General features: G+C 40.4%; 1 protein-coding gene across 19 annotated transcripts in view; it reads left to right on the forward strand.

Moving 5' to 3' along the window:
- The window catches only part of PTK2 (protein tyrosine kinase 2), a 189863-nt gene that overhangs the window by 160484 nt on the left and 15964 nt on the right, over positions 1 to 13415 (forward strand). For 18 of the 19 annotated variants that reach the window (XM_040087474.2, XM_058424138.1, XM_058424167.1 and 15 more), the window contains 5 exons: positions 1220 to 1424; positions 7489 to 7600; positions 9958 to 10044; positions 11220 to 11357; positions 12642 to 12773. In XM_040087474.2, coding sequence (XP_039943408.1) covers positions 1220 to 1424; positions 7489 to 7600; positions 9958 to 10044; positions 11220 to 11357; positions 12642 to 12773 — 674 coding nt within the window. Of the gene's footprint in view, positions 1 to 1219; positions 1425 to 6154; positions 6836 to 7488; positions 7601 to 9957; positions 10045 to 11219; positions 11358 to 12641; positions 12774 to 13415 lie in introns of those variants that run through there. The other variant, XM_058424196.1, reaches the window with a different exon arrangement.

Genomic DNA, 13415 nt, shown 5'->3' on the forward strand with positions numbered 1-13415 from the left:
GTGTTTCATTTTGACTGCTATAAATGAGTAATTTCAAAATATCTGTCACAGGTTTTACTGTGCATTCTGAAAATCCAGTTTCTTCCAGCATGTTTTCCACCTCTGTGTTTTTTCTTTCTTTTTCCTGCTCAATAAGCCTGAATTTTCATGGACCTTTTTACCTCTAGTAAGAAGCTGACAGAAATGAAGGTGCAAGGAAATTAGCTCATAGTTATGACAGAGGTTGTTTTTGTCTATTGGTTTTGGTTTGGTTTATTCGTGTTACACCATTGTAATTTGTTGTTTCTATTATATTTTGACTTTTTCTATATGTTGATACATTTCCTTGCTTAATGTACAGATCATCCTATGAGGTACCCAATTTTCAGATCCTTAATGCTAGATTCCCACTTAACTTGTCTTTTCTAGCTTCTGGCCTCCTACAAAATACAACCAGAAGCTCATTAAATATAAGAGTAAATGGACATATCCTGAAACCTTGATCTTTTTTCCCAAATATACAACATTTTCTATGAATCTGATGTCCTGTGCTCAAACTGGTACTGACTGCTGGCCTGTATAGACAGGACACAAGCTGTGTTAGGGAGCAGAAGTGATGAGACTTGAAATAAGAGCAGGACAGTCAAGTAAGAGTTCACCTTCTTTACAATTTAATATTTGAATATTGTGAAGTGAAGGGTTTATAATAGTTTGAAGAAAACTCTAGTACTGTCAGAGTTAGAAAAATGAAGCCTATGGAACATTTTGGCCAATTCTGAAGTGACAAACCATGTTCTTTTAATGCAGTTTCAATAGAAACTGGTTTATTGCACGTTTTCAGCACAAAAAAATGTGGACCAATGCCAAGGCTAAAAACCCCCAAAGTGAAAATGTGCTCGACATGTTGAAACAAGCCAGCTGGAAGGAGTCAGAGGGAAAAGCAAACACATTCTACCTCATAAGAGAGGAGATTTGAATATGAGCAAGCACTGGTTTAGGGCAGGTAAAAGACTGTGAGCCAGCTGTGGGTCACTGTGCCTCATCAGTAGGTGAGGCTGGTGCTGTGTGTGTGATCCTGCTGCACTCACTCCTCTGCTGCAGGTAAGTCCAAACCAATTCTCTGCTTCTGTATTTTGGAAGAAGTTGCATTATAAGTACAAAACCGGGCTCTGTCTGTCTTTTGACAGGTCTCATTGTTTGCTCACAGTGAAGAAAATGTGTTTTTGTGTGTATTCCTCAGGTGTGTGTATGTGGGAGATCCTCATGCACGGAGTAAAGCCCTTCCAGGGAGTGAAGAACAATGATGTGATTGGGCGGATCGAGAACGGTGAGCGGCTCCCAATGCCTCCAAACTGCCCTCCCACCCTCTACAGCCTTATGACCAAGTGCTGGGCCTACGACCCCAGCAGGAGACCCAGGTTTACTGAACTTAAAGCACAACTCAGGTAGGGTTTGACTTTTGAAGAGGTCGTTTCCTTTGTTCAGAAATACTTCTTTTTGCTTAATCTTGTGTTACAGTGTTTTGGTTCTGTGCAAAATACGAGGCACTGTGCTATGAGTTTTTATCTTCAGACAGCCAGGTTGTTGCTGGTCTTTGGGAAAACCGGGCCTTATCTGGTAGAGAAAATGAGATTAGTCAATAAATGCAAATAACTGGAAATATGAATCACCTCCTTTCTCTCCCAAGAAAAACTCCACATTTTACTAGCAATTTGTTTATAATTTTAGCTACACTCCTTGGGGAAGGAGGTAGAAAGAATTTAGAGTGATTATCTAAACGAACATGCTGTGGGCTTCTGGGGTAGAGATGTATCTTAAATAAATGAAGCATCAGCTGAGTGCTGTTGCAAGTTATTTTCATGGCATGTAGCACAGTAGTTGCACAGTCACAGCTGTCACAGGGCAAGTGCAGAGCCTGCAATAAATGCAGCACCATAGACAGAAATTCCTTTGCCCTTTGTAAACCAGGATATAAACTATCTTTGTGTTTATCTTGGAATGAGTGTGAGCACACACCTTGCAGACTAGTCTGAATTCACACCTTAGTTTATTCTGCAGTAATATATTCTGTGTCTGTATCACCGTTCCACCAGCCCCAAAGTAGGAGGGATATTTAAACTTTGAAACATCACTAAGATAATGTGCAGGCACATTTGATATTAGTGACCAAACCGGGACACAAATGTTGTGACTTTTGGATTTCATGACTGCTCAGGATGCATTTTGCATGTCAGTATAATCTTTGAGTAACACTTAACTTTTGCACACTGACAATCCACACTGGGAATTATTGTAAGTTGTTGCTGAATTCTTCAGTTTTACTTCAGGTTTTGTTTCAAAGTTGTGCTTTGTGGCATGTTTTATTTTCATAGTATCATGTTTTTGCTGTCACTGAATTTTCATAGTTCAAGATAATTTTGCTGGTGGTTAAAATGAGAGACAGTTTGAATATAATTATGATTCTATTTCAGAGCTGCTGTATGGAGAACTTAAAGACCTTAAAGCTCTTTTCTGTTCCTTAAAATGTCATGCAATTCCACCATCTGTTACTCTGGGAATTCCTATGTAGACTAATAATGATGTGTAGAATTAAGGGAAGACTTGCCCCTTCTCACACACAATTTCCCATCCTCTTGACTGTGTGGAGTTAACACGAAGGGAGGAACGTCAGGGCTGGGTAGGGATCACAAGAAAAAGATGTGACACAGTTGTGTGATTTGGGTAATAGATGAAAATTGGCAATTCACTTGCTTTTTCTCTCTTTTTGGCTCTGAAAGTACAGGATGATTGATAATTTGTGGCCAGGTTGTACCATTAACTTAAAGCTGGTTGGCACAGATGAGAATGAAGTCCTAAAAAAAGTGACTGGAAGATGTCTGTGGTATGTAAAGCCAAGCAGGGAGAGGATCTCACCAGGAAGGAAAGAGAATGAGTAAATCCAGAGTGTGCCCAAGAGCCTGGCTCTTCTCAGAACCAGCACTCAGGGCATGCAGCAAGGCAGGGTCTCGTTGGTGACACATCAAAATGTTTCCCAGTGTGCCTGGGTGAGCAGGTCACCCACAAAGACTCTGGGATTTCCATGCTGGCAGATGTTCAGATTTTGATTGGAAAAGGCTCGGAGCGCCTGGCCCTTGCTGTGCAGGGAGCCCAACTTCACCAGGAGACCACTTGAGACTTCCAGGCACCCCTTCCATCTCATTCTACATGAAAAGTGCACCCAGTGTGGAGGGGTGTTTGCCCCTCTGCTCATGCTGGGAGATTTGAAGCATTGTTACTGGGTAATCTCTCTCCTGGGGCCACTGCAACCCTAAAATCCAGTTTTGACTCTGTTCCCACCAAAGCAGGGAACTTTCTGCCACTCCAAACTGGTGACCTTTATCTCCCAAGTTTAGGCAGCATGGTTGTCCTTAGGGCTGCTTTGTGCTGCTCCAGACAGAGCCAGCCTCTGGCTGGAAAGGTTGCCAATTCCCTGATGATCAGGCAGTCTCAGGCAGCTAGGGAAGATTGGGTTTCAGAACTCAAATTCCCATGAACTTGCAAAAACAAGCCATTTCCCTGGTGGCCTTTCCCTTTGGTGTTGCTGCTGCTCATTCTGGATGCTGTCCAGAGTAGTCTCTTCAAGCTGAGAGCAGGCTGGATGTTTGCTTGGAGCCAGATACAGCACTGCAGCATTCATTCCTCTCTGGTTTAATGAAAAAAAACTCCATGGCTTTGGGAAAAACCTTCTGCATCTGGAATGGCATTGATGGGAGCATAAGGATTTCACGTGCTCGCTGTTATTTGGTGCTTTTCGTGTTTCATAGTAACAGCTGCTTTGCTCAAACTGAATTTGCAGCTGATTGTGCAAGGCAAAGGTGCTGATTTCTGCACAATTTATGTACTGTTATTTGTTGCTACATATGAATTTAAATACTGTTATTAGGGTAGTAATTTTATAGCATTTGATCTGTCTGAAGTGGATGTGGTTGAGTCAGTCTTCCCAGCAAACACAGAAACAAATGGGTGGATTGTGGATTTCCAAATGTGATTTATCCTCGCATTCCAAATCCCTTTTTCAAGTGGTGGAGAGGGGTTAAAAGTCAGATTAGGTCAGGACAGTGAGGTGCTACCCTGCTACTTCTGCAATTTTGACTGGGTCAGAATTAGAATATAGGATATTTTTAATTGGGAATGGTGTGTTGCCTTCCTGGTTTTGTGCAGAAGACATTTTTTGTCTTGCAGTACAGGGTAAATGATATAAAAGGATTTTAATTTTAAACTCTCAAATTAATGACATTTCATGGCATTTTTCAGTATGTCATGGAACAAATTTTGTTTAAAGTACCTTTCATGAATCCACTCTGCTACAAATAGCAAAACAAGGAGCAGTTGTGTCACTGCAGAGGTGAGAGTGTCACTGTGGCCCATTGTTGGTCACAGGTTTTATCAGAGTGCTTGACCCCACTGCCATCCTGGGGCTGCAGGTCACATTGAACCAGCTCTAAAAAGAATGGGGGAGGGGAAAAAAGACACAGATTTTATGCTTTTAAAGTCTGATTTTATGACAACAGTGAGATAATTAACTGATGAGAACTGCACTTGAGCCTTTTTGTCACTGCATTTGATTTAGATCCTGAAAAACATTGCTTATAAATGAAAACTGGTAAGAGGGCAGTTTGAATCTTTTATGGCGTTCTGACAAAAAAAGACTGTAATACATACCTGAAATACATGGTGGAGGCTGCAAAATGCTTTGCTATTCTTCTGTTCTTTGCCTGTGCCCATTAGGAACAGTCCCTAATCCATATAAAAGTGATTTCATGTTAGAACAATATGTGCAAGTATGTTCCTCTGCATCCAGCTTTGTATTTCTGGTGGCAGAGGGAAAGAAGGAAGCTGCTGGTTGGGGTCAGCACTTGATGTAGGTTCCCACACCACTGTAGCAGGAGACACTGGTGCAGCTGTGCATTTTGGAATATGAGGTTCAGTTTAGTATTTTAAATATTCCTACATGGAAGGTGGTCCCCGTAAATGATTCCTTTTTGCAGTCATAGGCCAATTTCAGCTCTTTGTAAATTAAGTAAGTTTATCAATTATGCAAACTTTTAATAGCTGAGCTTTTTCTTGAGTCTTCACCTTGCTGAGAAGCTGAGTTAAATTTGTCTGTGCTGCCTCAACGTTTGCTAGGGGAACCATCAGGATAGAATTCTCTGCTCGCTCCTCTCTGCTGCTAAAAATATCTACAGTTTGGGAAAATATGCCTAGATCTGACTTCTCCTGACCTTCTGCAAATTCTAATAAACTGTTCAGAGAACTTGAGCAGCTGCACTGAGGAAACGTCAAAAATATCTCTTGGCACACTCTTACTTCATCCACAGACTGGTCTTCCCTTTGTGAAAACAAAGACCTTTCTGTGAGTCATTTATATTCCTTGTGGTTTTTTCGAGTAGTGCCTTCTCTGAGGCATTTCTACTTTATATTCTTGTCAGCAGAATCAAGGGCATCCAAGTACAGATGCTGCTGCAGCCCATCAGCCTCTGCCCAGGCTGCTCTCCTGATGGCACGGGCAGTGGGAGAGCAGGGAGGATGAACTGCAGTTGTAGGGCAAGAAACTGAGCCTGTGTTAAGAAAAAGAAGTAATTTCAAAAGAAATTTGTTGTTTCCGGTGATACAAGCTGATGGTATTGCACACTGGGGCATCACAAATAAAATGGCTTTGATAGCAAAGCTCAGAGAGGTATTGGGCTTTCATTCCTTTTTATGGAAAACCAGGACTGTGCTGTGACAAATTCCAGACGTGGCCCCAAAGTGTCAATAAGCCATCTCTAAATTTAGCCAGCTGCTACCAGCCAACTCCTTTCTATTCTTTAGCTCAGATGAGAGCAACTGCTGTATCAACAGCTTGATTAAAAATCTTTGGTTTATTGATTTCTCATTCATTAATCTGGGCGAATTTTTTTTGGTCTTTTTTTGTTGTGGGGATTTTTAACACTGAGGTCTTGTCTTGAAAGGTGATAATTGTGGTTCACGGCTGTGGCTGCCTGCTGGCTGCTTTCTCATGCTACATAAAAGCAGAGGATACCTGAAGTGTGAGATAGCTTTGAAGCAGGGGGGGTTGTGCCAGTTCTTCATGAGTTCAAGTAGGAAATCTTGCATTTTCCTAATTCTGAAGGAAGAGAGATGTAAAATCCTCTCTCCATTCCCTCCATTGGGCTGTGTTTCCATGGTAGTTCTAGTAGGGTGACTTCTGCAAATAACTTGTCTGATTTTGCTTTTGTTCCACATTCTTGTGTTGCTTCAGCAATGATGGATTGAAATTGCAGCAATAGTTATAAACTTGATTTAGCTGCAGTGAGACGAGATGACTTCTCTGCTTTTTAGAAGTGGCATAGTTTGGGGTTTTTTTGGCTGAGTAAGGAAAAGCAAAGTTCTTGTCTCCAGCAGGAATTTATTCTTGAAACAAGCAGCGAAGTTTCACGATGAGAATAGATTGCTGGAGTTGATCTCATCCCCTGAATGAGTAATTCTGGGTGGTTGTTTAGCAGACTGAACAGGAGATTATAAACTCAGAACTTAGCTTTGTTTCTGGAAACTCCTGAGTGATAAAGAAGCTGAAGTAGCTCCTCCACAGGATTGTCTTTACCCTGGGGACAGTGATATGGAAATAATCTGCCCTGCTCACATCTCCAGACTGTCCGCGTAGCGTGCGGCTCCAAGGAATTGGCAGCTCCCTCTTTCAAAGCTTCTCTCTGAGTATTTTTCAAATGGCAAATATCCAACATTAATAAGCCACATAGCAGAGCTGGGAGGAGGCTGGCTGTGGGGGCAGCAGGAGCACGTTCAGCTTCAAACAGGCTTTTTAATAGTCAGAACAGTGGTAAGTAGCAAACTGGTTTTACTACTGTCTTGTACTTTGTGAAAATGCAGCCTTTTGACCTGAATGCTTAGAAGCTGAGTGATTACTGTCAGATCTTTCTGTTTTGCTAAATTGCTTTGCTGAATGTGTTCCTGGTTAGGCTGAAACGTAAGAGCTGAAGAAGTATTTTCGACTGCTTTCTTTAAAAAAGAAAAAAAAAATCTCACTGATCTGAAGCTCTTGAGTTTCAGTAAAGAACATTTTCAGTTTGTTTTGAACCTTTGCAGCAGTTCGGTAGAATATTTTCTTGTGAAGATTAAGCTTTCATGCAAGTAAGTGCTTGATTGATTGTCTTTGAGGACTTCTCTGTGTAATTGCACATTAAAAGAACTGTTATGGAAAAAAAATTGTGTGCAAGATCAGTCACAGCTTTCTGAAAATTTGCTGCTGTTTTTGTTGTTAAAAGCACCCTGCTAATCCTACAGAAATATTTCTTCCTGATACTGGTTTTCAGACACGAAACCAGTGTATGTAAAAGAAGTTTGCCTTTCAGTAATATCCTAGCATTTCAAGTTAAGTACCGTTTATTAGGCTGAGAAATGCAAGAGCTGTGGGGAGAGGTTTGTTAGTCACTGAAACTGGAGTTTTACTTGATTACAATGTGTTTTCCTTAGTACAATACTGGAGGAAGAGAAGCTGCAGCAAGAGGAACGAATGAGAATGGAATCCAGGCGACAAGTCACGGTATCCTGGGACTCAGGAGGATCAGATGAAGCTCCTCCCAAGGTAGCTAAGACTGCAAATTATGTGTGTTTGAAAAAAACAAACATAAACTTTCTTTTTATTCCATTTATTTCTTCAAAGCCTGCCCTGATGGGTTGGTTCAAGCCACGGCATTCTGGCCAGTTCTGTCCCCATCTGGGAATCCTTGCCTGAAGTGACCCAGCTCTGCTTGAACTGTGCTTAGAGTTGATCCGTGCTGTGATACTGCATGAAAGATTTTGTTTCTGCTTTAAATTGTAAAAGACACCCATAGCTGCCACAAAGCTGTCTCCTCGCCTTTTCTTTTCCTTCTTTCTTGTAACACTCTTGTAAATTGTTGGCTAATGAGCTCTCAGGCCAGCATGAAATTTATTTATAACACATTAGTGACAGGACAGAAGTCAGCTAATTGCATTTTCCTTCTTCTGGACAGAAAATTAGGGGTTTGTTTCCAAGGAACGTACGTGGTTTAGTTTCCACTTTGTTTCCATTTCTGTCCTGTTTGGATGTCACTGATGTGTTCTGCAGCTGTGGGACTCCAGCCTCACCAGTTGCTGAGCTCTTTTCCCTCTCAGTGACTTTTCTGCTTCCCCTCAGAGTTATTTTTGCAAGTTGTTCCTTGAAAGTTCAAGCCTGTATTTTGAAGAATTTAATTTTTGTGCAGTCACCACCGTATTGTCTGTGTCGTGATAGCTTGTGGTGAATTCCTTGAGCTCCCAGGTTCTGGAGCTGATAATAATTCCAGTACTTGTGTGGCACCTTTTACTGCACACATTTCCCAGCACTCATAGAAAGGCAGCTTTTTCTTTTTGGTTGGTTTTGGTTCATTTTGGTTGGTTTTGGTTTGAGGAGAGGATTTGTGTGTGTTTGGGGATTTTGGGGTGTTTTTCTCTCCATTTCCAGGTTGTTGCCTGATAGATCAGATTTCTGAGCTTTGTTTTGCATTTTGATACCTTGATGGCAAGCAGGAAATGAGGGCAATGGAATTGCTGCTTTCATCTCAGAGTTAGAAACAACAAACAGTCCATCAACCTGTTCAGTCATCTGAGATGAATTAGCGGGATTTGGTGTTTATCTAAACAGACAATGTACAGGAGCAGATAAACTGCCTAAATTGGACCAGTGTAATGCTCAATTTGAAATGAGCTCCTTTGTGTGTGATGTATGAACTGAAACACTTGACCAAAGGTGTGTTAAAAATGCAGTTAATTCTGCCAGTGGAGAGAATCTGTTTTGAGGGGGTTGCTATGTCCTCACTGTATTTCTGATGCTGTTGTTGGTTAGGGTTTTTTTCTACATTTCTTTTGTGTAAAATATTTATGTGCTTAATAATGGCATTGGAACAAGTGGAATGTTGTAGGTAGGAGGTTTTAAGTTTCTCTTTAATTATTATCAAATTTTATAATATAACAGCTGATTTTTATTTTTTTTTTTAATTCTTCTGATGATTCATTGTATGACTTGCAGATTGTTACAGATCTTAAAACTCCTACACATCCTCAAACAATTACCAGGTCTCACAATCCATGCTATGAAATTACTTGTATCTCACAGTGATATTTCTGTTAGAAACCTAAGACAGAAAACACCCTGGTCCAGAACGAGAATGAATTTTTTCATCAAGCAATGATAAATTCTGCAGTCTCCAATTCATGTGGTTGCCTTTAACTGCCAGAAGGACTGGGAGAGCCCTTTGCAGAATAATGAAAATCGGGTTTTTTCTCCCTCTCTGGTTGATTTTTCTCCTCCTGTAATACCCATCAGTGCTGTTCCTTATTCAAAAAGAAACCCTCAGCTATACTTTGGAGATTCAGAATATGATCAAAAGCACTTTCCATGTTGAGGTAATTAGTTACACAGAAGTTAATTATTAGAACTAACTTTGTACCTCAGAATACCACATGGCAATAGCCATGCAAATAAATCCATTTGGTTTGTGTTATTCTCACTGAAGCAAAAGAATTTGCTTTTGGAAACAGTCACAAAAGCAACAAATTAACAGCAAAAATTGGAAACAAGCTGTATTGCACCTGGAAATTTGATTTAAGACTTACATTCTTTGATGATGTTCTCTCTAGAGTTAAACAGAACAGAGCAGGTCATTTAGTGCAAGCAATTAAATAAACACAAAAAATTCACAGAGCAAGCATTATTTACTGACATACCAAGCAAACAATTCAGCTACATCCATTGCCAAGCAAAAATAGAAAAAACCTTAATTTTAGTTGTTTAAAAAAAAAGTGTTTTTCATTACAGAAAATCTGTTCTGGGTTTTTTTTTTTAAGTTTGCCAAACCTGTAAATGTTTGTCTCACTGAAACATAATTTTCTGATTTTAGTTGTGTGTGTTTAATGATTCTAAAAATTGCTTTTTGTTTACAGCCCAGTAGACCTGGTTACCCCAGCCCCAGATCCAGTGAAGGGTTTTATCCAAGTCCACAGCATATGGTACAGCCAAATCATTACCAGGTATTACATTTAATACCCTGTGTGTATTTTTTTTACAAATTTGGGTTCTCTATCTTAGATACAGCTGGTGGGATTGATGCGCTTCTTACACGGTTTATTTTAATTCAGTTCTGTTCAATGAGTTTTGTTTTACATAAGAAAAAACCTCAAACTGAGCCTGGTAGGTTTACTCCAGATGGCAAATATTTCCACATCTGATGTGGTGCTCAGATCCCTGAAACTGCAGTGAAACACATCAGACATTTCCATATTTATTGCAGGAATGTGGTGTTCATGTTAACATTTGTGCTGAGCTATGAAATCACTTGCTTTATAAAATGGCATTAACTGGGGGCCTTTACTTGGGGTCACTGGTATTTATTTTCTGTGTCCTGATAGCTGCTGCCTTTAGCTCTACCACATTGTATACTCACAGGTTTTGCTTTTCTTCCTAAAACTGCTGAAGAAATTCAAAAGTTTCTCTTTAAAGGACTTTGAACAATTTTAGGTTTGTTTAAGGCTACAGCCATATTACAGCTGCCTCAGTCAAAGGGATTTTTTCCATGAAGAGAGGGAGGTTTTCATTGATTTAATAAGTACTTGTGGCTCATTAATACTACTTGGATTTTCCTGTGGAGAAGTTCCCTGGCCCCTCAGCTCAGCACACTAATTACATGCTGCCACTCAAGCCTTAAGCCTGTAAGATACAGCAGGGGGTACATTTTTATGTGGCTCTGTAGGGTGATGTTTGCAGGCTCCTATTAACTGGAACATGAGCTCTGCATGTGTAACTCTTACATATGTATCTATAGATTTAGTTTTGTCCTCAGAGGACTTTGATCTCCTTGACTGCAGAGGTTAGAGCACGCTCTGATGCTGCTGGTTTGATAGGCACCATAAAATGCTTATCCTCAAAAGCTGTATTTCTCTTCTGTTGCAGTTACTCTAGAAATAGTTATGTTATGATGGGCATCCTCAAAGACTTAAAACAGAGGTGTCACATTTTGGCTCAGCTTCCTTCTTCTGATGTTGCCTCCCCTTCTGCCTCTCAGTGATGCTTGAATTGAGTAATTTCTGTGCTTTCATGTTTGTTGTCTTGGAGGGGATGTTTTCATTATGGGGAAGCACAGGTCTTACTAATATCTCTTTGGTTTTCTCTTTGTTTTTGCCCCTGTGGGGTTTTTTGCCCTCTGAAGGTGTCTGGCTACCCTGGCTCCCATGGGATACCAGCCATGGCAGGCAGCATTTATCCTGGGCAGGCTTCTCTGCTGGATCAAACAGATTCCTGGAACCATCGGCCTCAGGAAATACCAGTGTGGCAACCAAACATGGAGGTATGAGAGCTGACACATCTGTCTCTGTGTTCTGTACACTTCAATGCACTTTCTATTATTATAAATTGTATTACTTCTATTATTTAGGTAGATCTTTTGTAGGAAAACTGAGTTTCTCTGGTGCTTTTAAAATCACCTCACTGCAGCGGGCTGGGAGTCAGGACTGAATTGTTTTTAAAACAAATCTTTCTATGTGACGCTGGGCAAGAAGCGTCACTTTGCATGAATTCTTGATGACATTGTTACTACTTGTCTTAACTGAGTGATAGCAAATATTTGGTGTTTGTTAAGAGAAGGCTTTGGTGGAACTTAGTGCTCTTCACAGAGATGGGAACACTCATTTAAAAATCCCTCTTGGGAGATACCCAGCACAGCTGAAGGATCGAGGCTTCTTTGTAACTTACCCAGAAGAGAAAATGAAATGATCTGAAAGACTGTTCCTGAGCTGAATTCATTCTGGGTGCTTTCCAGCCTATCATGATTGCACTGAGCTGTTGAGGAGCTTCAAATTAATTCCCCCTTTAACCCTCTGTCTTTTTTTTTCTGTTCTCCACTGTTTACACTTTTTTATTCCGTTTTTTTCCTTCCACAAAGATTCCGTTTGTGCAGCTTCTGTCTTAAATATGTTTCTTCTGTAACCAGCTCTATTCCCTGTGTTCCTGATAAACATTTAAGTGATCTCTGAGACTTACCTGTTAAATACAGGGAAGTTTATTACAAAATTTCCCTACACTAGTTCCTAATGATTTCCAGACATCATTGGGGTACGGTATATGGAGTATTTGTAAGCTTAAGACAGGCATAACTGTTTGGTCGGAAATTCATTAAAAATGTTTTTGTGACATGCTTTGCCACTGTTGGCTAACACTGAATAGTATATTTGTTTTGATTTTAAAAAATGTATCTTGCAGCTTTTAACAACTGAGTGGTTACGTTATTGCTCAAGACCAAGAAAACAAAATTGATAAGTCTGGTTTTGATAAGCTGGTTGTCCAGCTTAAATGAAGTGCAATACAGGAAGTGACAATGTTGCTGAAAAACAGAACAGAATCTTTCAAATCTTTTTTTGGTAGCAGTGACTAAGAGCAAGGCAGATAAAAACTTTAGGTTCTAAAGAGTTTCTTCCGCTGCTCTGCTTCAGTTTGTGAGGAGCTGAAGAGACTCTGCTTGACTGCTGCTGAAAATTGACTTCTAAAAAGCTTTCCTTTTATAGTCTCCGAGTTCTTGCACCTGTTCATAGAAATTTTAAATTGTGAGACTGAATAAACTTCCTGTGGGTTGTAGGATTCAGGCACTTTGGACATCCGAGGGATGAGCCAGGTTCTACCCACACACCTCATGGAGGAGAGGTTGATACGACAGCAGCAGGAGATGGAGGAAGATCAGCGCTGGCTTGAGAAAGAAGAACGATTCCTGGTAATTCTTTGTTTCACAGAGCTTCTTAATTCCTCCTAATTTCTGGTTTTGTATTGCAGCTGGCTAAAACTGGTTACTTTTGTGAAATGAGAAAATTTATAGGACACATAAATGGGGGTTTGGAAACAGGTTTTAAAATAAGTGTTTGGCTAGTGAGAACTGTATTTCAGGTATCTTGAACAGCTGTGGCTTTTGGTGAATCTCATTTTCTCCGGTTGAGTGTTTGTGGGGGGAAGTTGTGGGTATAATTCTGTGTCCATCTGAAGGTTGCCTGCTTGTTCTTACATAGAAGGATCTGTGTGTACTCTACCCCTAAAAAAGATGTAAGGGCCCTGGCTGTGCTAGGAGTTGTACCCAGTCTTGCTTTGGAGGAATAATGGCACATGTTAGTGGGAAGAAATAATATGAGAGCTCTGCAAGGAGGGGAAAAGCTCTGAACCTCACCACGAGCAGGAAGAAGAAATCATTGGTAATGGGATCTTCTGATGCTTTTTCTCTGCAGTTCCACCATTCCTTCTTGTCAGTGCCACTGGTGTGTGTTTGTTTGGTTCAGCTCTGGCTTCCGAGTTGTCAAAATTCAAATTGTGTGTTAAATTTCTTCTACTTAAGGCTGATGGCTACAGATTAGAAGTAGTAGGAGAA

The sequence above is a fragment of the Hirundo rustica genome, chromosome 1 (genome assembly GCF_015227805.2).
Source record: "Hirundo rustica isolate bHirRus1 chromosome 1, bHirRus1.pri.v3, whole genome shotgun sequence".
NCBI classification, from domain to species: Eukaryota; Metazoa; Chordata; class Aves; order Passeriformes; family Hirundinidae; genus Hirundo; species Hirundo rustica.